Source organism: Xenopus tropicalis, chromosome 6, assembly GCF_000004195.4.
Source record: "Xenopus tropicalis strain Nigerian chromosome 6, UCB_Xtro_10.0, whole genome shotgun sequence".
NCBI classification, from domain to species: Eukaryota; Metazoa; Chordata; class Amphibia; order Anura; family Pipidae; genus Xenopus; species Xenopus tropicalis.
The window spans coordinates 104,713,303-104,741,284 of NC_030682.2; the positions used below are offsets into that span (position 1 = coordinate 104,713,303).

Here is a 27,982-nt window from a genome sequence, read left to right on the forward strand (position 1 = left end):
TACATGGACCTTTATATGGGACAATAGCTGTAAGGAGTGCCATGCCCTTCAGTTTGCAGTATCAATCCGAGATAGTTGATCACATGGATCAGATATATGAAAAATGTAACGTTCCATTTAATGAGTGTTAAACAGGGAGAAGTGAATGCAAGGCTAGGCACGCATATTCACCATGGTATTATTTTTAGCATTTTGCTTGGGGCCTTTGTGTTTATAAATAGAGGGCTGTGTGCCCTTATACAGACACTTGTGGTTCCATGTCTTGCCTATTAAGCAGAATAAGGGTGTGAATACAGGGAAATATATAAACAGATAGTAATTAAACAGGACCTCAGACTATACAGTTTCAGTTCTTAGCAGTTAACCTCTAGGAATACAAAATCTTGCTTCATCCTGCTTTTGGGTGTGTGGAGTAAAACTTAATTTGTTTTGCATCCGACAGTGATCTCAGTTCTCCTCAGGACAGACACACTGGACACTGGAAAATACTGCTTTTTGAGTTGCCTAGTATTACATTATGCAACAATTCTTGGGTAGACATTATCTTTAACATAGAAATTTGTACAGAATGACAGTACTCCAGTTACACTTAGAGTTATACAGCTTGAAGCACTTGTTACACCATTTTACTAACTTCTCTGGTTTCTACTCAAACTTTGACACACTTTTTGTTCCAATTGACTTCAATGGACATAACTGTGACATAAGTTCCTGCACAAAAATCTTATTAATGTACTTTTAGAAACAGGGGCACCAAATCTTTTATTTATGCACAAAGGGGAAATTAGCAGTAAATATGTAACTTAATGTATGCATAATGTAATGTATGAGTTTTTCATATAAAAAGTGCAAATTTTTCACCATTTATGTCAAAACCACAAAAAACACAACTGTAAAAATACACTAAAAAGTTGTCGATGTCACGTAGAAGTCAGTGGGAGCTGCCCTAGACAATTTGTAACCATTTTATTTGAGGTTTAGATGTTTTCAGAGATTTTTTCTTTGTAAGCTCGCGAAACTCTTACAAAATTAAAAATTCAAGGTTCGTTCAACTTACATGCGCTCAGGGGTGGACGTCAGGTGGGTGGCAAGGGCCCCTGCCGTGGGGTTAGGGGGAAGCAGGGGGGCCCCTGCGGGGGGTGCCGGGGACGTGGCCGGCGAGGGCGCCTTGGGAGTGCAGGGCTCCTGCACCCCTCGGTCCAACCCTGAATGGAACGAGGTGGTTAAGAAAACTATAAAACCACAAAAATCTGAATGTTGATAAATGGGCCTCCTAGAGGCTTGTTTATAAAAATTCGCATTTGTAAAGTTTAGATTTTTTTTCAATTCGAATAAACTCAATTGTATGCTTGTTTATTAAAAATCTGAATGTAAAAAAAAAATTGCTAAAATTTTGCCTAGGACAACTTCCCTTCATATTGATAAATCAGCCCCAGAGGATTTGGCTGAATCAGAATCATACAAAAAACCTCCCTAAAATTAGGTTTCAATCCAATTCAAATCCTATATCAGCTACATCCCTAACTGGAATTGAGCCAATAAATCTGAGCAAACATAACATAACATAACATAACATTTGGTACCCCCATTGATATGCCATTTCAGTCGGGTAGCCTATATAAAATGGTAGGACACATGCATCTCTTTAATATCTTGTTTTTATTTTGTTTAGAACTTTCCTTTTGAATTAAACCACTAAAGATTCCATAAAGATCAGAAAAATAACAGCAGGCCCCTTTTTTATTTTTATATAAACATGTTAGACTGTTTCACTTTTGTTACTGAATGATATAACCAATGAGTTGTATAGAATTCAGTCATTTATTTTTGGTCCAAACAACCAGTTTTGAACCTCTGGACTAAAACAACATTTCCAATGCACTTAAAGTTTTTATATCCAATATTTAAAATCTCTTTGGCCTAAATTGATAAGGTAATCATAAATCAATGCATCTGACACAATATTTCTGTATATATATATTACAAAGATTATTTACAGCTTTTACACAAACTTATTTACTTTTTGAAAAGTATACCCTGGCCCCCTCAGGCAACATTTTAAAAATCAAATACAGAGCAACAATATTGTACAAAATATATCCTAGCATTTTCAGCAACACTGTTTGGGAAACAACATTTTAGAACATAATCCACAACAGCAACGTGGCACAGACAATAAACAGGCTTCATTGGTGTGTAAACGACTCTTCACTCCAGCAATATATTACAAGGAAGTTGTCTGTCCTAAAGTGCAATTACTGTTGTGCAGTCTCATATGGCCGGGTCAGCCTGGGTGAAGTTCAAAGACCAAACTTCAAAAGAAATTGGCCGAGGCTTTAAAAGACGACCAGGGGAAGAGGTGGAGGAGGAAACAAGGGAATGGAATGACAATGAGGGTAATAGTTCTCAGGCATCCAAGTGCATCAAGTAAACAAATGTCCCTTCTTCAAAGAAGAAAATAATCCTTGGTCCAACGGTATCCATATTTAACAGTTGAAAGTCTCTTTATATTTTTAGCTGAGAATTTCCAAATGTAGCAAAGTACAAATAAACAAGAGAAAGATATTGGAAAACAAATAAAGGAAAATGTGTCCAGCTGCAGAATTTCTACTTTGGGACTTCTGCTGTCCGTCGTGGGCTCCCTCAGGATTTAGAGAAGAGGAAGTACATTGAACTAGAGGCACTTGGTAAGAGGTTGCTCTCTTCTCAGGTCTATCTGGGCTGGAGCCATCACTTGGTCTTTGGCCATTATAAAGTAAATACCTTCCTCGATTATCTTGTTCCATCCTGAAAAGTTCATACTCTGTGTGAGGGAGTTTGATCCCCAGCGCCACACAACCGTTGGTGTGAGTGACATCTTGCTCCACGCCAACTTTCCAGGAACCTTCGGCCCCGCATTCATCTCCATTAAAGACATTCAATAATGAAGCTGTGGCAAAATCCATAGGGGTCACTTTCATATGACTGACTGTAAAGAAAGATGGAGGCAACATTAATAATACATGTACTTAATATGTACTTATTATTTATTGTCTGGCAAAGACAAAGACATGCGTTTTACAAAAGTGTCTTTTTAACCCATTCCATACTGTTGGTTCACAGGTTGACAAGCAACTACTGATCCCATGCTTAGTAAACAGTAAATCTTGGGTACAATTTATGCTCTTAGTTTGAGCTGCAGCACATAATGGGTTAAATACTTACATAAGTATTATTAAATATTATAATTTTAATATTGAATATTCCTCAATAATGGTATGGAATAATGGTAAATATTGCTTGATAAACAGAAGGCATCTTGGCAGAACTAAGTAAGTTGGGGTTTCATTGATAAAATAGTCACAACTTTTTATTTCCATTGGTTTTTGCAAATCACATTAAAAACTTGAACTCAAATAATAATAGAAGTGACTCCACTTATTTTACCAGTGACCTAAAGCAAAGCTAAACCAAACTGTACCAAATAGCTTTAGCACTAATAACTGTCTTGCATTCACAATAGAGGGTCTTGCACCTCAATAAGATCTAACAGTATCTAACAAAAAAAAATTGTAATAATAGAGAATCCTTCCTACGTTCTCATGTAGCAGCTGTTGGGCAGCAATGATATACATTACAGTGGCAAATAAATAAATAGCTACAAATCTTGCAAACAATGTTATTGTTGAATATCAAACTATGTCATGAAGCCAAATGCTCATCTTACCTTTGAACACAAATTCTGTCCCTCCCATGACTTTAGAAGAGTACACTCCTCTGCTGTACCGGCCTTTAGCATAAATGGTGAAGGAAGGGTGCTTGCAGATTGGATCTGAGTAGTGATAGTAGAAACCTTCCCAAGTATGGTTGCTATCGTTGAAGATGAAATGCCGGGTGAGGAACAGAACTTCTGGCCGGACTTCACACCTCTGGCTCACCCATTCCCCATGCAGTCCAACAGGGAGATCTGCTTTAGCAGGTAATATTGGTGGGTGGTACTCGTCGGAATGTAAGATAGTTCTGCAGGCAACGCAGTTTTGATTGAGGTTCTGAAATAATGTGTTTGTAAATTAGTCTCTTAAAGATATACATCTCAAAATGACAACTCAACTTCCTACTGATCATATCAATCCAGTTATGCACAAAGAGACATGGACAATGCCGAACATAATAAAGAAGAATTCAACTCACAGCATTTGGCAATATTTATTTGATTCTTCATAATTATAGTTAGATTTCAACTCTGCCTGATGAGCAGATAAACTGCAAAAGTGGGGGTACATATAATACAATAAAAAATGGAAAGTGTAATAGTTATTGTTTATATATTGGAAATTGTTTATTTTAAATGATTTATATTATTATTTATTTAATATTTCTTTTTATTATTTTTATTTTAAAGATGATTTATTTTATATTACTGGACCCTTTATCCAGAATGCTGGGGACCAAGGGTATACCGGATAAGGGGTCTTTTTGTAATTTGGATCTCCATACCTTAAGTCTACTAAAAAATAAACAAAACATTAATTAAACCCAATAGGATTGTTTTGCATCCAATGAGGATTATTTTTTATTGTTTTTTGTTTTATTACTACAGAGAAAAAGGAAATTAGTTTTAAAATTCTGAATTATTTGATTAAAATGGAGTCTATGGGAGACAGGCTTTCTGTAATTTGTTGCTTTCTGGATAATGGGTTTCCGGATAAGGGATGCCATACTTGTATTATGCTTTTTAGGCGAATGCCTCACGGGCATTTCTGGAATCAGCTTTCTTCTTTGCCTGCATCCGGAGCTACTGTGTTGACCCGAGTGTAAGAACATGCTGCGGATATCGGCTCTGCAACGCAAACTCTCTTGTTTCTTTGCCCATATCTGCCATGTGTGCCTGCATCCGGACCGACACAATAGTTCTGGGTGCAAGTATAGAAGAAAGCTGATTGTCAGCCTGCATTTTTCTGCAGGCAGAGTGTGGCATCAGTCTTATAATGTGGAGATTACTCTTGTGAATACCTAGATAACCAGTCTAAACGTATGGCTTTGGTGGGCATACGGGGAATAAAAAGAATGATCAGATTAAATGGTTTAGGATCTTATCTGTTGTTAAAATGCATGGCACCTTGCACTTCTAGTTCAGCTGATGATCCCAGACATACACTTATTATTCTGCAGTTTATACTTCCAAACAGTCATATCAGGCCCCACTTATACAGAGATGGTTTACCATTTGGTTATAATACTGTTACTTATGTTAAGCATGACCAGTTTAACATGTACAAAGACTTTCATAAGCTCTACTGCATGTGCCTACCTTGGCATTTTGCAGAGGTGGTTGGTAACTGGATGGTCGGTAGTACATCCTCTGGGTGGGATCGGTGTGGATGTCTCCAAGAAAGAGTTCCTCTACTAAATGGTCTAAATTGTGATGCATATATTGCTTTTCTACGCGGATCAGCTGTAGTTCATGCATGGCAAAGTTTAGTGCCTTTGTACATTTAAAGCCACTTTCTTCTCTCCATAAATCATAACTGATGCCAGGTTCCCAAGGCATATCTCCAGGAACAAAACCAGGACATGTGTGGTTTACCAGCCAGGTAAGTTTTTCAGCCACGGATTCACTATGAGGAATGACCTGCACATTATGTAATTGGTAGTCGGCCTCTGTGCCACCTCGGATGATCCAAGAAGCTTGCCTGAGGCGGATCTTGCCACGGGTAACCAAAGTGTAAGTGGGGTTTGTACAGTGATTATTTCCATAATAATACTGATAGGCTTTGAATGTATTATTGTTGTAAAACCTGTAGGATCTTGTGATGAATTCTGGGCCAGATCGAACTTCACACCTGTAAAAGGGACATAAAATGTAACAATTGAAAAAAAAGTAATTACACAATGTGATGTTTTAGTCTTAAATTAAATTATATATAAAGCTGAGAATAATGTAGTCAACTTAATACTATTTTAAAATAAAAGGCTTGCTTATCCCTTTAGGCTAAGGACCCACAGAGCGGGATCGATCTCTGCTATCGTGGGCAACTAACTGCTCCGAAATGGCTTTGAACCAGCAAAACCATGTCAAATACCGTGTAAAACCCCAATGTAAAAATAAGCCACCTAGAAGCTTTTGACATTCATGCTTTTTAAAAATGTGAGTTTAGTCAAGGTTAAAAAACCTGACACACACATCCATAATGTTTGCAAATGCCAGAATACAATATCCTCTATACTGTTTGTATAAAGTGTGCACAATGTTAATGAAATGCATGGGCTAGTGTTTAACACACACTTGGTTTTCTTTAAATGACATTCAGAGAAGAACTGCTAAATGCATTTGTGTAATATATCATGGTATTTATATAGTAAGTGTTGGGTCACTTGTGGGTAGTGTGGTTTGTAATGAAAACTCATATATACAAATGACCACAAAGCATAGCTGTGTGGTTCGACATTCTCAAGCTCTCAAATAGCCCACTTGCAAAACAAATTATAATATGAATTACAGCCTTGCCAGACCTTAATGTTCCTTATTCTAAACATCAAAGCAAATTGAACAGCAAAAGGTTGCTAAGCATTTTTAAAGGCAGGCAAGCAAGGAAACTCCATAGACATGTCCCTGACATGCCAGACCACAAGGGTGCAGGAAAGTGGCTGATGTGGCCCACCAGTTGAAAGTTGGGCACAAAGATCTATAAATCGATATAAGAACATAGACAGTATCATGTTTATTTGTTGGGTGAGTGCAGACATCACAGGGCTACATTTAAACTGATATACCTTTATGCCAATAATGTCACTAGTTCATGTACTCATTGAAACTGAGGAAATTCCACATAAGGAGAAGCAAACTTATGGCCATATTTTCACATTTTCTGGAAATTAGTCAATGAATTCTGGTGTTTATAGCTTTGCCAATACTATCAATGAGGCTCAAATACACAAATCCTGATGGACAATACAACAGGAGACCTGTCTAAAAATGATTATTATAATCAGAAAGTATAGTTAGAAATACATTGTAAGATGTGCTTTGTTTTAGATTTTATACTCGATGTTGCAAAGTCATAGATTATAGTACTGACTCCATTATCAGCAAGAAACACCACCCTGCCAATGCTACAGACATTTTGAAGTTTTATTGTTACCTAAGGCACAAAAACTTGTTGCCAGGCAATAAACAGTGCTCACTGTGGCCGGTAGTTAAAGGGTTAATAAAATTATTTAGTCCCCCACTACAGGGTACCTACCAAGGCTTTAGTCCCTTTCAAGCTGGCACATGGCTGTGTTTTTATAATAAAGTTTTTCATAGTATTGTTGCTGAGGACATAGTGCTACCTTTCACTAGAAATAATGGAATAATGCTACTTTATATATGCAGACAATATCTGTCTGTCCTTTAATATTCTCTGCACTGCTAGTCTGGCCGGCAGTAGCCAGTACCCCTACTAACAAAACACAAATTCCCAAAATGGCAATAACTGTAAATAATAAACCACTTTTACCCCATAGAGACCCAGTGACCCTCGATGTTTGGAGGCATCTGTACTGTGACCCGTGCACCATTGTGCAGATGTTTGAGCATGTGCTGACACTGGAATTCTCTCCATGGACTCTTCTCCAGGGACTGCGGGTGTAGTCTGTTGTCCGGCAGCGTCAGAGCAGAGCTTTGTCCTACACCTATAGGGTGAGAGAAGAGGGAAAAGTCAAAACCATCACTGATTGCATGATTTTTCAAGGTGAATATATTCCGGAGTCTGTGAAGTCACAGATATTTTTCACATCAATAGCATACTAAAAGGGAAAGTCAAGATTATTTCAGTTTATTTATTTTTCCAAAGATAAACCAGAAATTGATATTTTGATGATAGGGCAGCTGATGGTAGGGTAGCCTTTCTGTGAGTGACTTAAAGCACAGGACCCCTGCAGTCTGTGTCTTACCCAAATAGCCAGTATAGAAAGGATGAGGTATATAAGGATATAGAGCTTTCTGACACTAGGGGGCTGATTTACTAATGCACGAATCCGAATCCGAAAAATTCAGATTGGAAAACGAACATTTTGCGACTTTTTCGTATTTTTTGCGATTTTTTCGTAACCTTTTTCATAACCGTTACGACTTGCGCGAATTGTCGCGACTTTTTCATAGCCATTACAAATTTCGTGAATTGTCGCAACTTTTTCATAGCCATTATGATTTTCGTGAATTGTCGCGACTTTTTCCATAGCTATTATGACTTTCATGAATTGTCGCGACTTTTTCATAGCCATTATGACTTTCGAGAATTGTCGAGACTTTTGCATAGCCATTACGACTTTCGCGAATTGGCGCGACTTTTTCATATTGTGCTCGAAAAATTCGCGACAATTCACGAAAAAGTCGCAAAATACCGATCATTATGAAAAACACGCATTCGGACGCTTTTCAGACGTTCGTGGATTAGTAAATGTGCCCCTAGGTATGCAGAAGTGCTGGGAGGGGGCAAGCGCTCTGCATAAAATACAAAAAGCAATGTAGTGTTTTTGGAAATGCTTACATACATGTTTCTTGATTTCATTATAGTTTTCTCAAATGACTTCTTTGTTGCAAGCAAAACACCAGCTTCCCATATAAACTGGAATGGGAAGAAAAATAATGCTGCTGTGACCTCATATTTGTTCATTTGTGGGAAAATGAATCCTATTTTTAAACTGTCCACATCTTTCCCATAAACAGTTGGAAAAGTTGGATGGTATCTGATTGGTCTCCATTCTAAAATCTCATCAGCAACTCTCAGAGTTAATTTATTAACACAGAAAGTGGAAATGAGAGAAGAAGCACCCAGCTTTAAGTTATTCCCCCCCCCAATAATTTATAGTGGAAACGAAAGTGGAAATTAAGGATTAAGAGGTCAAATATACACCTTACTGTAATAAAAATATGCATTATATATTATGTATATGTCATATAATTTTACAGAATATATACACAGTATATACAGTATAGGCAAGGAAGTACCTGTTGCTACAACAAAGCATGCTGGGAAAAAACTGCATTGCTTCAGGAGTACACAGTGTTTGCACCCAACGCAGGTAGGATCAGTTCAGTATATAAATTAAAACAATCAGGAATATAAGGTGTTGTTCTGTACAATTCTCACATTCTCACATTACATGAATGGATTTATGTAACAGAATTTTAATTTCATTGCATTTTTTAGATGCTATGTGGCTGAATCCTGTATTATTGACCAACATATAACACAATTAGTATTCATGCTGACCTGCATCACGGCAATGTACTGAAATCTAAAAAAATAATGATTATAAAGTGACTTTTTCATTATACTTTCTTGTACAAGTCCAGTTCTTAACCCTCTGAAATAGACGTGCAATAAAATGGGCTAATTTTCAATCAAAAGCTTCTTCCTGGTTTACAAATGTGAAGTCAGAGTATGTGAGTATGACACGAGCTGAAAGATGAAAGGCACACACATTCTTCCTCTCAAGTTCCCCTTAGAGCAGATCTGACTGATACTGAAAACAAAGCAATGTTTTGTCTGGGAGAAACCCACATGCAATGCAGCAGTCCCAATGGGGGTAGGTAACTCATCCTTTTATGAGTCTCTTCTAAATAAGGTTACACGGGGAGGAACATGCAGTTAGGTCAGTAGGCGACTGAAGCATGTGGGTCCCTTCCTGCAACATCACACAGAAGTAACATCTGCTTCATAATCTATACGGGCACTTATGGGAGGTCAGTGGCCAACCCACAACTGGAATTAGCTCCCCTGCCCCACAGAATTGCTTTGTCATGGCCTCTATTTTAGGCACAAATGCTTGCAGAATAAGGTACCAGGGACGAGCCCCTCACATTTAAAGTCAATGCAAAATCAAACAACATTTCAGGGCATGCCCCTTCCTGATGAATTCCTGTGGAATTGCCATGTAGTGCCAGAACCATACTTTGCAAGCTTACTGAGCAAAGCATTAAAGCTGCCTGCTTAAAGTGGACCTGTCACCCAGACATAAAAAGCTGTGTAATAAAAGCCCTTTTCAAATTAAACATGAAACCCAAAATCATTTTTTATTACCACATCCATACCCATTATAAAAGCATTTGAAAATCCCAGCTGTCAGTCATATATTGCCTGCCCCGCCTCTATGCCTTAGGAATAGAGGTGGGGCAGACAGTTACTTTCACTTTCAATTCAGAACTTTTTAGATGTTGCTGCACTGCTCACATTCCCCCTCCCTCCTCACCATGCAATTTTGTAACCAGTGAATGGACATGGGTATCAGGTTCCCCCATACTGGCACAGAAACAAGATATTAGCAGGATGCAATGCCTGCTTTGATAACAGTGTCCACAAAATGGCCCCTGCCTGCTTGCTGCAATTGTGAATTCCAAGGCTGAAGAAACTAAGATTAAAATAATTTATATGGTGTAAGTAAAGTTTATTTTGCTTGACAACCACAATAGAAAACAATTTGGAATTATTTCTTAAGGTGACAGGTCCGCTTTAATATGCACATGAAAACATATAATTCAACAGGCTGTTTAGAACATTTAGCTATTTTCAGTAGGGATATATGCCAATGCAAAACCAAAACTACTTGTTTAGCAACATGGCAGATCCCACCAGACCTTTTTTTTTAGAACGGAAGTCCAAATTAAGGAAAGACCCCATTCCCTAGGTTTGAAGTGTTCCAAATATCAGGCTGGAGGGTCCCTGCCTAAATAGTGTTGAGTGATGAATATATCAACCCACCCAGCATGCCCACCCAGATTTTTTTTTTTTTTTTTTAAATTAAAACAATAGACGGATTGTAATTTCAACATAGAGCAAAATGGGCTTTAGAATTGTATAGACACGCCTATGTCCTACTATTCACCATTACAGGAGATTGAGTTGATTAGGGAGACATACACTGTAGCTTTTCTCCTTCTCTATATATACGAAGGAATTCTAAGAGTGTAAAACAGTGAAAGGGTTAAATCATGTATTTTTTCATTATTTTAATCAATGCCACACAAAGTTTACAGGCACATTTGTTTCCCATTAAGTGTCCCTTTAAAATTGACATCATTGTAATAGTTCTGGCTACGCTGAGAATAATTATGCAGTATAACTTTAATTTACAGATGGAAACTGACTCTTGAAAAAATGTGGTTGAAAACGATGCAGTTGCTTGGTGAATACCATATGGTGGGAGGCATGGCGCAGCAGAAAGGGCCATTTTTCAACTCCAACCCAGCGGAAAATTTGGAAACATACATTGCATATTGACATAACAAACAAAAGCATGGCTCAAAACATGCCTTTCTGCTCTGGAAAACGTACCCATTAACCCAGACTGATCCTGAGGGGATAAACTGACGTACTTCAACTTCATAAATATGCACCTTAAAGACTTAAGTGCATGGCAAGTAGAATGGCTTATATACAGTAGCACCAAGATTATCGCAATGATATTTTAATGTCATTCAATTATCTCAAAAAATGCTGCATGTTTATGATTTGTTATTTAAAAAAAAGATATAAGGGCTCATTTACAAAGGCCCTGGTGCAAAATCACGCCCCTTAGTGCTCATTTACTAAGAACTTGCCTTTATGCATTGAGGTGGATTGTGCAGCCCTGGGGGCCATAGGGCTATTCCTCATAATAACAGTGCTCCATTCTAGTAGGAATAAGACCTGCCCACATGGTGGGTTCCTTTTCAAATCAATGGGAGACATCAAGCAAGGTCTGTTGGACATTCCTTGATACTCTTGACCAAATCAGCAGACTACTGGTTTGTGTAAGGGGCCAAAGTGATGACCTTCCAAATCAATCTCTGTTGAAGGTTAGACAGATGTCAGTAGGAAATGCTAGAACACCCTGTCCATCTAAAACCTAATCATGTGGTTATGAAACCTACTGATGTGGTTGTGAAACTGCACAGGTTCCGTTTTGATCTGTTTGTTGGTCATGGGGGGGGGGGGGGGGGTCGTTCTGACGATCAGATCAGGCCAATTTGGCTCAATGTAAGGCTGGGATTTGTAGCTCAACAACCTCTGGAGGGTAGTAGGTTGAATATACCTGATGCAGAGTGACAGAGATGTTTATATAAAGTGGACAAAAAAATCCAACCTTTCTACTTAGCATATTCCACTGAGGCATCTCTATTTGACTAAGAGATTCAATATATAAATAAAAAATCAAATGAAAACACTCGGTGCTGATCAATGGAACTTCCTTTTATGAAAACCAAGGCCAGAGACTTGTGGAACAATATCTCCTTTTATGAAATTATGCAAATAAAAATGTGCAGCCAAAACAGAACCTGCAGCATGTCAGGCTTTTTTAGCTGGGACGTGTCCATTATCACCTGTTTTACATTGCTTAGATGAAATCTTTTCCAAAGAGTCAGGGGGGAACAGTATTTACATTAAGGGTGCAGGATCACAAAATGGCCTTTTATGTTAGATACAGTCTATACTATATATTCATTCAGGCATCTGTTAGCAGGATTCACATGAATGTGCAGTGCGAACCACTGTTGGCAGTCACTATCAGTGTGCCCTACTGTACAACCTCCATCAGTATGCTTCAATTAACATGCCAGAACTGCATGCAGCATAGAGCGAAGAGCTAGTCACTGAGATACATACACCAGAAGGCTCAGTTATGAGTGCAGCACATGGTGCTAAGTGCACTTTATGGGCACAAATTGGATTGTTTTTTCCAAAAATCCACAGAAATTTTGCATCACTGCAGCCTCGTGCCAAGTTGCAGTCTACACTGGGAATGAGTGGGAATGGCCTCATTTTTGCTGGTGGTGTTAATAATAACACATGTGAGATTTGCTTGCTGCTAGTCGCTATTGCTGCAAGTGCCACAATCAGGGTGAAAGTAATGTAGTTGCTTTAGTGAAATTCATAAGAGCAGACTGGGCTGGTGCATTGATGTTCCCAAGTATACAGAAGTGCAAGGAGCTTGCTTGGGTATATGTTTCTGAATGGTGTCAATACATGGACAACTTGGCATTCATTGTACTGAGCCACAATTGCACTTGTAAATAAGCCTTATTACCTTATTACTGGCTAGGTGGGTTAGAAGGACCAGTATGTGTTAGAAGGGTAGAATAGACATTATGCTACCTCTTGACTTTGTCCAAGAGTATACACCAAAGTGAATAAATAGACTAATATATATATATATATATATATTATATTTTTGTAAGAATCAATATGTATTTAAATACAAGATACATCTACCCTAAGACCATACAGCAAGAAAATAAAGAATGGATAGCTGTAGGGGGAGGTAGGCCATCATAGATCTAAGGAGTAAGGGCTGGATATTGTAATTGGGTTTTATCCCCTGCAGGGGAGGGTAGGGGTTACTTCTGGAGACTATAATGACTCCAAATCACTAGACTTTGACTTTCCAGTTCTACAATAAACTAATATAAGCCAGATGCTCATGCTTATGGCTCTCACTGTGATTTGCTCCTGGGGGATATATTTCACTCTTTAGGGGCCTATATAATAATGGCTATGGAAAGTAAGAGCTTTGTGGAAGCAAACTCTTTGTAGATCACTGTATTAAAATCAAGTGTTTTATTTTGTTTTTGAATTTTTTTTGGTGGCTGTCACTGGTTGGTAAGAGAAATAATTCCTATTTTTGCCATTATAAAGCTATGCTCACTGAACTCACCTCCCCCTTCTTTTATAAAGAGGGAAATTTGTTGAGAGCTCCCTATCTACCTTTAAACATACAAACTTCTTTTTCTCCCTTCTCTAAGGGCTCTGGCACATGGGGAGATTAGTCGCCCGCGACAAGAGAGATTTGAAATGACATCCCACCGGTGAGAATGTAAATCGCCAGTGGGATGGTATACGCGGTGCCACAATTTCCCCGAAATCGCAGAAGTTTCCTCTCAAGGCAGAGGTGGAAATGGGTGGGATGGTATTTCAGGGAGACTAGTCTCCCCATGTGCCAGAGCCCTAAGGAGCAGCCTTTGAGCAGCTCACTATCAGGGGATTCTCAGTGGACTGTTTTTTTTACAGCTGCTTTTAAGTTCTTTAAGATCAAGAAGTGACAGCGAGTACTAAAGTGAAACTGACTTCATATTCTTGTTTAGTGCCAGAAATAACAGAAACCATTGATATTTATTAATAGCCACAAAGTATGTGTAACACTTGTTTGGCTAGGATATGGCAAACCCAGGCTAGTATGTGGTATAGAGCATGTGTTACATGCGACCTTAATACACAGGAGTGGGCCTCCGCTATATGGGAGGTATTGATGGAGCTGAGGGTGTAGTTGAACTACAACTAGGTAGAGCTTGTGTGGTGCAGATGGAATAATGGACGCCAGAAAGGTTCTTGCTCATGAACTATAGTACAATTTATTGGACAAAGGCACAACTTGATAGTGCAGCAGGGTTATACTCACAGACACAGCAGTATAGAACATGTGATCACCATGGAAGATACAAAGGTGACACTGAGGCACAGAATAACCCACTTGGAGGATGCACAGAGGATTAGTTGACACCTGAGATATAGACCTTTCAGAAGGGAGTGTTCCGGCCGACTGTGGTCCAGGGGAGAGCTCCTAACACTGGTACCTGGCGTCTAATAAAACCGGTCCCTAAAGAACGACTACAGAGCCGGGGTGGACTAAACCCTTTGTTACAACTCCTGGTTGGGGCTATAGACTGCCCTTGCTAAATAATCTGACTACTCTCACCACTCCTAGAGGGTGCTATAAGTAAAACTGTCTGTGCTGGCTAGTTCTCATTCACGGGGCCCTGTCCCCGACTTACAAACTGGCAGTTCTCTTTACTGAGACCGTGTGTCTCAGGCCCGATGACATGCAGCCTGAGAGAACAGCAGCCAAAGAGGAAGACACTTCCTTGTGCAAGACACTATATAGTCTGCACAAGGGGAGTGGTCAACCTGGGCTAAACCTATAGGGGGTAGCCTAATACTGTAATCTGAGTGTAGAGGGCTCTGCCCTATTACAACACAGATAGCATTAAGGTAGGGGATAACACCATAGGGAACTTAACCCTATGGGTCCCTACATATGTTTAGCACAAGCCCAATTAATTCAGCTAATTTTGAAAAGGTGTGTTTACTGTCCCTGTAACTGCTTTGCAGATGGGACCAGGAACACTGCTTCGAGCATCAAGGCAGTTTGGTAATCCCTGTTTTATTTGAGGGTGTTGTTGGCAGTGGCCCTAAATTCACCATAATGACTATGAATCCTCCAATAAAAATGACAAGAAGCTGGAATATTACTATCCCTAATATGACACATTTAGACAGCTTTCTTTAGAACAAATCATGCACGAATCATGAACAGTATCTTCTGAACCTAAAGGAACTAAAAAAAAAAGATAACAGAAAAGGGATTGTAGAAAAGAGTCAAAGGACAGTTCATGGCTAAAGTTCCAGTACAGTAAATGGCTTTATTATATTCCGTGTTTGTTGGGGTTTGGATGCTGAACTAAATTTCAGATCTGAACAACAGCTAAGCCAAAAGTCATCCTTTGTTTCAAGATGATTTTTACATGATTATTTATAGGGCTTCTGCTGTTCCGGACAGTTTGTTCAAGTCTTCTGAAAGGTCCATTCTTGTTGGATACCATTTATAACAAAGCTGCTTGAGTTAACTCTTTATGAAGAGCAAGGAATCGGTACAGATGACTAAATCAGTTCAACTGTTATTTTGTTATTTTTGGCAATCCATTTGTATATCAAAGCTATTAAAATGATTGCAAGGCAGTTTGATTGCTTCATATCATTGTGTTACCTAGACTGACAGGAATATGAACACACACAATACTGTGTGACAAGGTCCTAAACCAGGGTCCCCCAACCTTTCTAACTCTTGAGCCACATTTAAATGTAGAAAGGTTTGGGAAGCCATTAAAAAGGAAAACAGCTCCTGGGTATTACCAAATAAGGAATATTATTGGCTTTATGGTAGCTCCACATTGACTACCAGCTGGCAAAAGGCTCTGTTTTTATCCCTCCTAAACTTGCCCTCAAGCCACAAAATCAAATATAAGTACCTGTTTTAGATCCAATCAATTTGACCCACCACTGTTTGTTTGGTGATCTCTGGTAATAGCTTGACCTCTCGTCTTTGACACATGGAGCTAGATTTAAGATGTATTAACAATTTCTTAGATTTCCCTGTAGACTACAAAATAATTTTCATGGATTATACATGGAATATATTTTTCTCAGGCAATAAAATCTAGCCTATGTCAGGGCAAAACACTTAGATCCATTACCCAGCATAGTTAGTGGGCCAACTTACTTAAGGTGTTTAATAACATTTTATTGACTTCAAGGTGCTAAATTCTGGGACAAAAAATTGACCATGTAAAAATCTCTGTAATCTTCAATGCTGATGGACTTTTCTGGACAATGTGTCCAGCTTTCTAACAATTCAACATGTCTTGGGAAAAATGCAAGGACATCTTTCTACGTGTCAGACATTCTGGTGCTTTTATCATTGTACAAAATGTAGACAGTAAGCGAGAGAGACAAGCGTACAGCAATGAAAGCAAAAACTGGAACACAAAAGGGCAAATCATTACTAAGTACAAGTACTAATGGTCTTGTTATACAGAAATCCATGTGTCGCTTTATTAAGACTGGTATAAAAGGCTAACAGGCACTGGAAGCAAAATAAAAGTTAGTTCACTCAACTTCTGTCGGCGCAGCTAAATATTGCTTATTAGTATTTATTGTGTTATTTAGTAACGTTCCTTTCTATTATAGATCACATAACGTCTCTCAGTATTGAATTGTTTCCTTATTTCATCTTTTTGGCAGCTGTTGTTTTGATCTTTCTGCGGTCTTTGAATTGTCTCAAGGTTATGCAGAGGATTAAAACTGCTCTGTAATTCTAAGCAGATGGATCTGGAAAGCAGCCCTATAATTATTCTGTACCCTCCAACCACAGACTTTTCATTCTGATTCCTGAGCTCATGAATTGCAGGATTTATAGAACACCTCCACTTTCTGGCAGGTCTTAAGCATTTTGGACCAACATGAACTGCAAATGTTATTAGAATAGAACTGACGACACATAGGGAACAGTCTCCTACAGCTCTCCATGTTTTTTATTATGACTCCCAGCCTGTCCAAAGGTCACCACAGAATGGCTATCATTTTAAATGAGCATTAAAATGGCAAATAAAACCCTAATTTATACTGCCCAATGGTAATTGTACTTGTACTATAGGGCTGATGTATGAACCCACAGGTACAGCAGCCTAATGGCATAGACATTAATGTAATTTGAACCAGCCTCTGAACCATAAAGAACCTCCACTGCTTCTTGTGAATCTGTGTCCCAGCACTTGCTCTGTCCTCTGGTGTAACTAACTGCCGCTGCTCCCCCAGAAAAACAAATCTTTGGGGGGGGCAGGTGCATGCAGCAACCCCCCTAGAATTTCTGTGTAGCAGACCTTGCACTCTGGGAACCCCCCCCCCACTCCCCACAACCTTGGGGTTTGCTTCCTCTATAGTCTGAGTTTGTCCCTTCAGGCTCTCCATTGCTTTTCACAGCAGAAGTGCAAATTGGCTCAATCAAACCACAAATCTCCAACTGATGTCAAAAGCATAAGAGCTAACACTTTCTCAGGGTATCCAGCTTAAGTGTCACAGAAATGTTGTATTATTGTATTAAAGGAGATCATAGAGATCCACCCTAAACCCTAAACCTTGTTTCCTTGAATAAAATGCCAAATGAGGAGTTTTATCCCCTTTAACCTAAGAGTTGCTGATAGTATTCACAAGCACATATGCAGATATTTCAGACACTTGACTAAAGGAAAACTCCACCCAAACACAATTTAAGCTTTTTGAAAAATAACATAATTTCAAGCAACTTTGCAATATACAACAATTAAAAAATATGTAGCCTTTTCATCATTATTTTTAATGTTTTCCTGCTGATCTGGCTGATTACTTTAAAATTAAAATAAAATGTAACAGTATTTGACTTTCCTCCTCCAAATCCCACAATTCCCTGCACACGTGATGCAAATAAGGAAAGGAACATCACAGTGCAATGCATTGTGGGTTATGTAGTTCCTGCTGTCTATAAACTGTGGAGAATTTGTTACAATATGCAACATCAATGTTTTCCCCTGCCTGGATTTCAAATGATGCAGAAAGAGAAGAACTGTTTTGCAGCTGGATTTTAGCATGTACAATTGGCATTTATGCATACTTTTTGAAGGAACATATTACAGTGATAGGTATATTAGGGGTTTCTGCATTGTGTGGGGCTTTTTAACAGATTTTGGTTTGGCCGGAATTCCCCTTTAAATGTTTTTCTTTTAATGCACAATTGACTTCCCAGGAGAGAGGAAGGCTGAAACGTTTCTTCAGATTTGGTCATTGCAACAAAAAACAACTGAAAATACTTTCCAGGGCCCTCTATGACTGCAGACACACATGCAAGGTCACTTAATTCACAGAAGGTGAAGAATGGGGAAAAAAGTCTGTATTCTCTTCCTCTTATTACCAAACATCCCAACAGGCCCCATATAAAAAAAGAAATAACTCATAAATCTATACTGATTAATGCCAAAAAGTAAGCTGGGAAAAGGCAGACTATTTACAAACACAGGGCTGAGCAGATTAGTGGGGAATCAGTGAGCAGGCAGGCACAGTGTATTCTGAAAAACCGTATTAATAAAAAAACAGCAGAAATTAGTTTTTCCATTCACTGGCAGGAAAAGAATTTTGTCTGCCCATCCTGTGGGGCCTGATAACTGTATCATGGACAAAAGGATTTCTCAGGCTCTGCCGCTGCCTGTACTGTCAGACAGAGCCTACACTGACAGCTTAAAGTCACTCTCATGGGGCTGTGGAAGGCTTTGCCGGACAGACCTTCATTTTACTTATACTCTACCAGTCCAGCTTGCTTTAATGTGTTTCTTCTTTCCTTTTTTCCTTACATTTGAAAGACATTTTGAAATGAAGTAAAGAAGAAACAAAAGATAATTGTACCCTGTTAAACTATAATTACAGAGAAAAATACTGTCAGATCTGCTGGATTACAGTTTAAGCCCTCTATCCCTATGACGGGGACATAAAGTTTGTAGCACTCATTGGCACTGAAGCTAAACAACATTCACTGAAGGACAATCCCACACATTCAGTGGTAATTGTGAAAAGGTTCCCTCCCATACTTGGTTGTTTTTCAAGGTTAGGCCATATTTCATAATATTTTTCACTTTGTTTTAACGTGGCTAGGTAAGAAATAGCAGCAAGTAAAGAGCTGTAAATGGACTTTTTATTTATTACATTTGGTACCGCTGATATATTCCTCAGAGCTTTACAAATGCCAAAATATTATTGGGAATGAATGCATGCCCTTCAAATTCAGAGTCTCTTACAGCTAACGCCTATGGCAGTAACTTCACCTGACGTGATCTGCAAGTTTAGTTTACAAAAGAAATGCATTCAGCACCTGCCCATTTATATAAATAAATGAGCAACAGGAATTTAACTGAAAATCAACTTATTGACTGGTATTTTTTATTTCATTACAGATATGGGATCTATTAACTGGAAACCTGTTACTCCGAAAGCTTTGCTAGTTCCACATCCTATATCCTATTGAATTGAGTAATCCTTAACTTTCTATAAATTTGTATCTTCTCTGTAATACTTAGACAGTACAGCTGTACTTTGCTCCTCATGATATTTAAGATCATATGCCCATATATACATATGTCCATATTAATGGCCAGATAATTACAATATTTGTTATATTTAAATGGTTTTAGCAGCATTAAGGCACAGAAGTCTAAATTACAGAAAGATCCCTGATTGCCTTTTGAGTGATAGATCCCATTGACTGCTGTGTTCTGCCTGTCTATACCATACTGAACTATATTTACACTTGATTACTGAGTTATTGCAGAATATGGTATCCCTTGTCCATAAGCACATTATCCAGAAAGTTCTGAATTACAGAAGTCCATGTTAATCAAATAATTCTAATTTTTAAAAATTAAAAAATGTTAAAATTAAAAATCCTTTTTCTTTGTAATAGTAAAATAGTTCCTTGTACTTTATCCCAACTTAGATATAATTAATCCCTATTGGGGGTAAAACAATCCTATTCAATTTATTTAATGTTTAAATGATTTTCAACAGGCTTAGGGCTCTGGTACATGGGGAGAATAGTCGCCCGCAACGATTCAGCCCTGAACGCCAGTGGAGGGTGGGAAAGATTGAAATTGCTACGTGTATGGCCACCTTAAAGGAGAAGGAAAGGCTAAGTCACTTGGGGGTGCCAAAATGTTAGGCACCCCCAAGTGACTTAGAACGCCTACCTTGTACCCCGGGCTGGTGCCCCCGTACGGAGAGAACAGCACCAGCCCGGGGCAGCTGCCGGCGCTTCCTGCTTCCTCCTCGCTTGCGCGCGCAGTAGGGTGAAAAGCCGAACTTAAACATTAAAGTCGGCTTCTCACTCTACTGCGCATGCGCCGGCCCACGGATTTCGCCAGCAGCGCGCAAAGGAAGGAGGAAGCGGTGTCTACAGGTGCCCCGGGCACCAGCCCGGGGTACAAGGTAGGTCATGTAATTCACTTGGGGGTGCCTAACATTTTGGCACCCCCAAGTGACTTAGCCCTAAACGTAGATTTTGCTTGGGCGCCGATCAAAATCTTTTAACCTGGCTGATCGATGAGATGACCAGTATCCCCAGCCTTTGCAATATCGGTTGCCTTTTCGAGCCGCCATACACACACACCGAATATCGTACGAAACAAGGTTTTGTATGATAATATCTGTGCGTGTGTATGGCGAGCTTTAAACTATGGTAATCCAAATTACAGAAAGAGCCATTATCCAGAAAACCCCAGTTCCTAAAATATTCTGGATAACTGTACAGGATCCCATACCTGTACTTATTTTTCTGTGGAGACCTTATCCATAGAATGCTGTTTAGACATATAATATATACATTGTAATTTGTGACTGATAAACTGTTTCTCTGTTACAAGAAAGTACCAAGTACTGTTAAGCATGCTCTTCATAACAGAATGTGCAAGAGGGTAGATCTCATAGAATGTTTGCCTTTATGCCACTGCCTTGTTGCTAGTGCCAGTGGGAAGTTCAATCAGAGTACAGTTTATAAACCTAACTGAAAAAGAAAAAAGTAATTCAACCCCCTGTAAAAAACAAATTTAGTCATCAAAAAATAAATGTAATGAGCTTGTGCAATGCTACCAGTGACAAGATTTAGCTATGGTAGAAACTGGCTTATCACAGATAAGTTCTGCCCTCCCTGCCAAATCTGTCATATTGTTATTAAATATTTATATATCACCTATTTCTCCTTGTCCTCCACAACACTTTACAGAGAGATATAAACTTATTAACACAGGCTGGGGCTTTTGTTATTATCACTGCATTACATTAGTATTATAAATGAGTATTTTGAGTATAATGATCCCTGTAAAATTCTACAGGAAACTATTAATTAAAGTAGGAAATAGATCATAAAATAATATTAATGTCTTCCTCCTAAAGAGCTAACAATAGTACAATATCATACACCAGAAATGAAGGCACTGTAGGCTTCTATTGGGGAGGAAAATACTGTGTGATGAAATTATTTTTCTCATCCCGCTAAACTAAATGTAGCTTTACATTAGCCCCTGAAGCCACACTATACTATATATAACATATATAATATATATGAAAAGCTACTCATTACAGTAGGCCTGGGAAGGGTGTGTGGGGTCAAAAGCTTATGCTCTATTCTGCAACTGATCACACGAAATCCTTCCAGACCATAAGTGACATCTACCAACATTTTGCCTTATAAGAGTAAATATAATTGTAAGTAACTTCATTTATTCATTCATTAAAATATCTTCAGTAGTTTTAGGGCAATGATACATGTGGCTTTTTGTCGCCCACATTTTTCCACAGTGATAAAAACGCCAGACAAATTCCTTACAATAATGGGTGCTGAGTAATGGGTAAAAACTTAAATCACGTGAAAATGCCATGGAGCATATTTATTGCACAATGACAGGAGTTGAGTGTTCTCCACGCACAAACTGCCAAGTGTATCACTGCCCAGTTACAGGTATGGGACCTGTTATCCAGAATGCTTGGGACCTGGGAATTTCCGGGTTATGGGTCTTTGCGTAATTTGGAATGCCATACCTTTATTCTACTAAAAATTAATTTAAACAGGGATTAAACCCTTTTAATCACCTAATAAGGATTACTTATATCTTAGTTAGGCTCAAGTAAGAGGTATTGTTTTATTACATAGAAAAAGGAAATCATTTTGAAAAGTTGCAATCATTTCATTAAAACTGAGTCTATGGGATATGGTCTTCCCATAACTAGAATCTTTCTGAATAACAAGTTTCAGAATAATCCATTTTATTATCTTATTTTATTTTTAAATTCAATTGGAAAAGAAAGCAGGATTTTCCTGTCCTTTTCTGCCCAGCTGAAGCAATGTAGCAGAAGTCAGCCTTGCATATCACTGGTCTGCTAATCAGCTGGATTTTGCTACATTATGTAAGGAACCATAAACACCAGAAATGGACAACCAGATACAGCTTTCAATGGAAGTTACATTTATAATAAACTGCTAAATATATGTAAATAATTTATACTGGAAAATTTCTTAGATATACTATTTCTTTAATTAAACAACATTTTATTTTTGCGTTTACATCCCCTTTTAGTGGATTTAGTTCCTCTCCAATCCAACATCAATGCGTCAGAACCAGAAGCTTGAAAAAGAAAACTCTGTATCAATTATTTCTGGCTTTAGTGATGCAAAGGAAGCCAACAGCATTTTCCCTCCCCTAAAGGGCAGATTTCACAAACTTCGTGCATCCACACCTCACTTCCCTGCCAAAATTCTGGACACGTTCTCAAAATAACTCTTCCAATACGGCCGAGTGTGAGAATAAAATAAGGCGCATTTACAGGCAAAAAGCTTCAGAAACGGCTGCAAATGGTTTGGGGGATGAAAAAAAAAACGTCTGGCAAACAGGTTACGGCAACTCAAGACTGATTGGATATCAAAAGAGAGAGAACAAACAGATGGGATTAATATGGGACCAAAGTCAAACGGCATACTCTTGGCAAAAACTATGCTCGGCTCACATAAAATCACTTTTTTGCCATAAAACTCTGCTACACAGTCTTGTTGACAGAACAGAAAGTTTGCAAACAAACTGATATGGGAACTGAAGGAAATGCAGGCTGACTGCTTTAAGTCATTATTGCTTTATACATAATAAAACCCAATGCCTGAATAGAAATGAATAATTTGGCACTCTAAATAAATTCTTGCAATGCACTCAATAATAATACTGTAGTAACAAGCTTCCTAATAGGAAGCACATCTAGACCTTTCTTGCTTCAAATCAGACAAGAAGATAACCTGTGCATCATCACGCAGAAATAAGCATTTCCTAAACCCCTGCAAATGTCACCAACGTTTACAATCATAGAATTATAAGTGCATCTGTGTAAGTCATTCATTGTAATGTCATTATTTAGTGCAGTGGAAACCTAAAAAGGCACGGATTTCAGAGCTCTTTCGCTTAAGAACACCTAATTTAATAAACAGATTTTGAATGAATGTGGTTATTTTGGACAGGGGATCCAAACAGGGCAGTAAATATGCTGATAAAAGTAATGTCAAGAGATTTATTAAGAGTGTTCTCTACCCAGAGCAGGAGCCGGAGAAAATACAGAAAAAACATTTGCCGCCATAACCTCCAGCTGGAAAAATTCCATGCTTTTCTGCAGGCAGCTCTAGAAACCCTTACTTTAGCTTAAGGGCATGAAAAGAACTTCCTAGGCTTGTACTTCCAGTGGGTATAACCACCTAAGTCTGATCCCACACAAGGGATTTCTGAGCTTTTGCTGTTAAATGCTTGCAGCTCCTCTGTGGGCTGAAGCCCCTCCAATTTAACCACAAGCCTGTTCTCAGCTAAAGTCCTTCATATCACTAATAATTATAGTCAAAATTAAAGCCAAGCAACAGTGTGCCAAACATTGAACATGTGTTTTATACCTTTGTTCTCTAGATTTACACAAGTTTTTGACAGATACCAAATTCCTCTGCCTTTGTGTCACTTTGTAGTTAGCACCCTACATATCAGCTCATAAAGGCAAAGGTATGATTTACCTATAAGTGACTGTGTGAATCTGCAGAAAAACAGCCCAGGAGAACTACTGTTGATAAATATGCCCCTTGGGAGAAACTGGTTATTTGGAATATGCTGAAAACATTCCAAATTCACTTTACTGGGCAAGATAAAGAACCAAGAGATAATCATTGCAGTTGTCTTCCCCCACTGGGCCCTCTATATTCTATTGGGTTATTATCCCACTACTACTACAGGCACCATCTCATCCAACTATACCTGCTGTCCCACAGCCACACACCCCACTGTTTCTGGACCTATCCCATGACACTCTACCTGCATTCCCACAGTCATAGTCCCTTCCCAAAAGCCAGCAAACCCACTGCTCCAGACAGCATCTGATCCTATTATACCTGCTATTCCAAAGCTTCCCAGTTGCGCCAAAGCCACTTCTACAATCAACAAGTGAATTGTGAATGTACAGTGAGTAAGCTTTGCACACTCTTTCTTCCAAAAACAACAATGCAGACCCTATGACAGGACCCATGTCATCCTTACTTCGACCCCCCATCGATACAGCTTTGTATACAGCGTCAAAATTGTTCCAGAACAGAGCTATATAAAAGTCTTTATTAACAAATGAAGTCTAAAAAAAGTATAGTGCTTATAACACATTGGGCCAGAATCAATTTAATCAGAAATGCTTATCATAGTGTTACACAGGGTTTAAAAAAGACAAGAGTCCATCAAGTTCAACCCTTCCAAGTAAACCCAGCATACACGCATACCTATACTGACCTATCTATATGCTTACATACATAAACTATATATACTAACATCAATACTAGATATTAATATCAATGTAGATGTTAGTATCACAATAACCTTGTATACTATGCTTGTTCAAGAACACATCCAATCCCCTCTTAAAGGCATTAACAGAATCTGCCATTACAACATCACTGGGAAGGGCATTCCACAACCTCACTGCCCTCACCGTGAAAAACCAATTACGCTGCTTCAAATGGAAGCTCCGTTCCTCTAATCTAAAGGGGGGCCTCTGGTGCGCTGATCGTTTTTATGGTTTATCACCTCAAAACCTCATTGAAGTCTATGGGGAATTTTAATTGTAATAAAGTTAGGAGATATGTTTTTCCCATTAAATTAAATCTGGCCCATTATTCTATACATTATTGAAAAGGATGTGCTATAAAAATGCACCATAATTTAGCAGAAAATAAGTTTACTAGTCACAGTCAGATTTCTACCTAATGTTCCAGCTATTCTGCACTCTACAGCAGTTTGCAAATCTTTATGGCAGCTTTACTTTCTTTCTGCCCTGATGGTCAGTAGCACTGACAAGAACAGTGCACAAATGGGTGCGAATTTAGGCTGGATTGCCCAGCAAAGAAAATGCCATGTGTGCCATTAGCCCAAGGGTAGGGTATGGTGCACACTGGGTATAAATCTTTAACAAACTGCTGACATTACATTTTGCTGGAGTTACTCAGATTTGTCTGGCTGTGCATAATAAAACATATGTCATCACAGTGGTCAAGCATAAACAGTTACAGTGTAAATAGATGCACCTGCCCCATTACTGCAGCCAGGATTTTGTTCTTATAAACCCTAAAATTACTATGCCCCTTATGTATACAGGTACCATGGTCTAATGCCACCCATGTTGCAGCTGCATGGTAACGGCTACTACAAGACAGGAGGGCCTGTTTTACTATACAAGTGCATTTCGCTCATATATTGACTAAGCCAATCTTGCACTGCAGTTTGTGAGTGACTTACCAATGGGGATATTAATATGTGATGAAAATATGGCGATCTGCAAATATATTGTGCACTCTGCACTTACATATTAAATGAGTCCTAAGTATAGTAACATGGGTGGCATCAGACCATGGTACCTGGTCATTTTAGGGTTTATAAGAACAAAATCCTGGCTGCAGTAATGTATAGTGATTTATCAGCACTAATGCAAAGATCCTTATTTAATGGTTGGCATTTCATATAATGTTCGTAAAACAATGATTTGGTCTTAAAAATTATATGCACTTGAAATTCTTGCAGGGTATCACTTAAACCCACGAGATTGAAATTTTGGGGGGAAAGGGTGCCAAACGTTGCAGTTGCGATAATGCATTTGCTTTGTTGTACATTTAGTGCAGCATTCTATTCACATCATTTATTATATCATATTTTTGCCTTACTAGATCAAATCTGCATCTCAGTCAAGTTATTCCTACATGGGAGACAAGGGTGGCAGAAACAACCTATAATACAAAGGAAGCCAGTCTACTGTTATATAATACAGATCTCTTAAAGAAATGCTGCCTTTGTAGTCAAGGGGCAATGAGTTATTATAGAGGAAACACTGACTTCAAAGACTGCAATTCCCACCCTTGGGCTGAATGTGCGGCAATAAAGCCAATTATTGCACCTACCTGGGAGCTTTCTGTTGGACCTGATCCTGACATGCAGCACCCAGGAGTCACATAAATGATCCCTAATTCATTCCCTACAGAACCTGGAACCACCTACCATGAAACAGAAACTTATTGCATATTATAGCAGCTACAAAGCCCGGCAATTGTGTAGGCACCTCCAGTACAGTTCCCCGGCTCAGGTTTCTGAGTGGCTAAACTGGGTTGGTACCAGATGGGCTGGGTTGGTACCAGATGAGCAGGGTTGGTACCAGATGGGCTGGGTTGGTACTAGATGGGCTGGGTTTGTACCATATGAGCTGGGTTGTTACCAGATGGGCTGGGTTGGTACCAGATAGGCTGGGTTGGTACCAGATGAGCAGGGTTGGTACCAGATGGGCTGGGTTGGTACCAGATGGGCTGGGTTGGTACCAGATGAGCAGGGTTGGTACCAAATGGGCTGGGTTGGTACCAGATGGGCTGGGTTGGTACCAGATGAGCAGGGTTGGTACCAGATGGGCTGGGTTGGTACCAGATGGGCTGGGTTGGTACCAGATGAGCAGGGTTGGTACCAGATGGGCTGGGTTGGTACCAGATGGGCTGGGTTGGTACCAGATGAGCTGGGTTAATAATGAAAGAGCTTTATTAGAAGGAACCAGCCTCACATCCCCTGACTTGTCCCTCTCTGTAGCTGAAGCTACAGTACAACTCCCACTACCTGCCTTCAGCACTGCTACAATGTCGCACGATATACTTGGCCAACATTTACGGGCCCAAAGACTGTGACACTCAGTGTGGTTCAATTTTGCATATAGGCTGTATAACAGAATGGGGATATGATAGGACTTTACACTGGGGCTGGCCACACACACACACACACACCTTTGGGGCCAGTGTGGCCCCAGCAGTCCGCTAGGCACTTACCGAGGAAGGTGATGAGAGGGAGGAAGCAAGAGATGAGTCTCGGCTCCATAGCTACTCGGCTCCAAAAAGTCCCCAGAGACGCACAATCCAAAACAGGTCCCTGCTTATTTAGCGCTACATCCAATAAGCACCGCTCGTTCGTTTTGCCCGGGTTCAATAAAGCTGGGTAACAGCACCAATGAGCACGGCCATGCCGTTCCTCACTGCAGGGCACCTCTCACCATCAGTACGAGGAGAGTTTAGAATCAGAACCCCGTGTCCCGGGCAACAATGCAAGAAGCGCTGTCCGCTCCCTCAGTCCCTGTCCGTCAGCCCCTGCCCCAACACATGCCCACTGCGCGCCCCGCCCACTCCCCCACCCACTGCCGCCTTATAAGGAGAGGGGCGGGGCAAGGGAGGGGAGACTCTGCCTGGGCATGGAGCTGCAGCGTTACCCTTCTCCTCCTCACATCTGCCTGCTTGTGAGCTTAGGGGCAGCGGGTTTGTGGCACTGGGATGGTAG

The 27,982-nt window shown here is 39.4% G+C and overlaps 1 protein-coding gene across 1 annotated transcript; it reads right to left on the reverse strand.

Annotated features, from left to right (window-relative positions):
* Positions 1–1,642: 1,642 nt before the first annotated feature.
* Positions 1,643–27,743, reverse strand: apcdd1 (adenomatosis polyposis coli down-regulated 1). Its single transcript, NM_001005044.1, is given in 5 exon segments — positions 1,643–2,968; positions 3,707–4,028; positions 5,291–5,822; positions 7,479–7,653; positions 27,481–27,743. Coding segments are annotated over 5 exon segments (1,533 nt in total). The 5' UTR covers positions 27,530–27,743; the 3' UTR covers positions 1,643–2,513.
* Between the last annotated feature and the right edge of the window lie 239 nt (positions 27,744–27,982).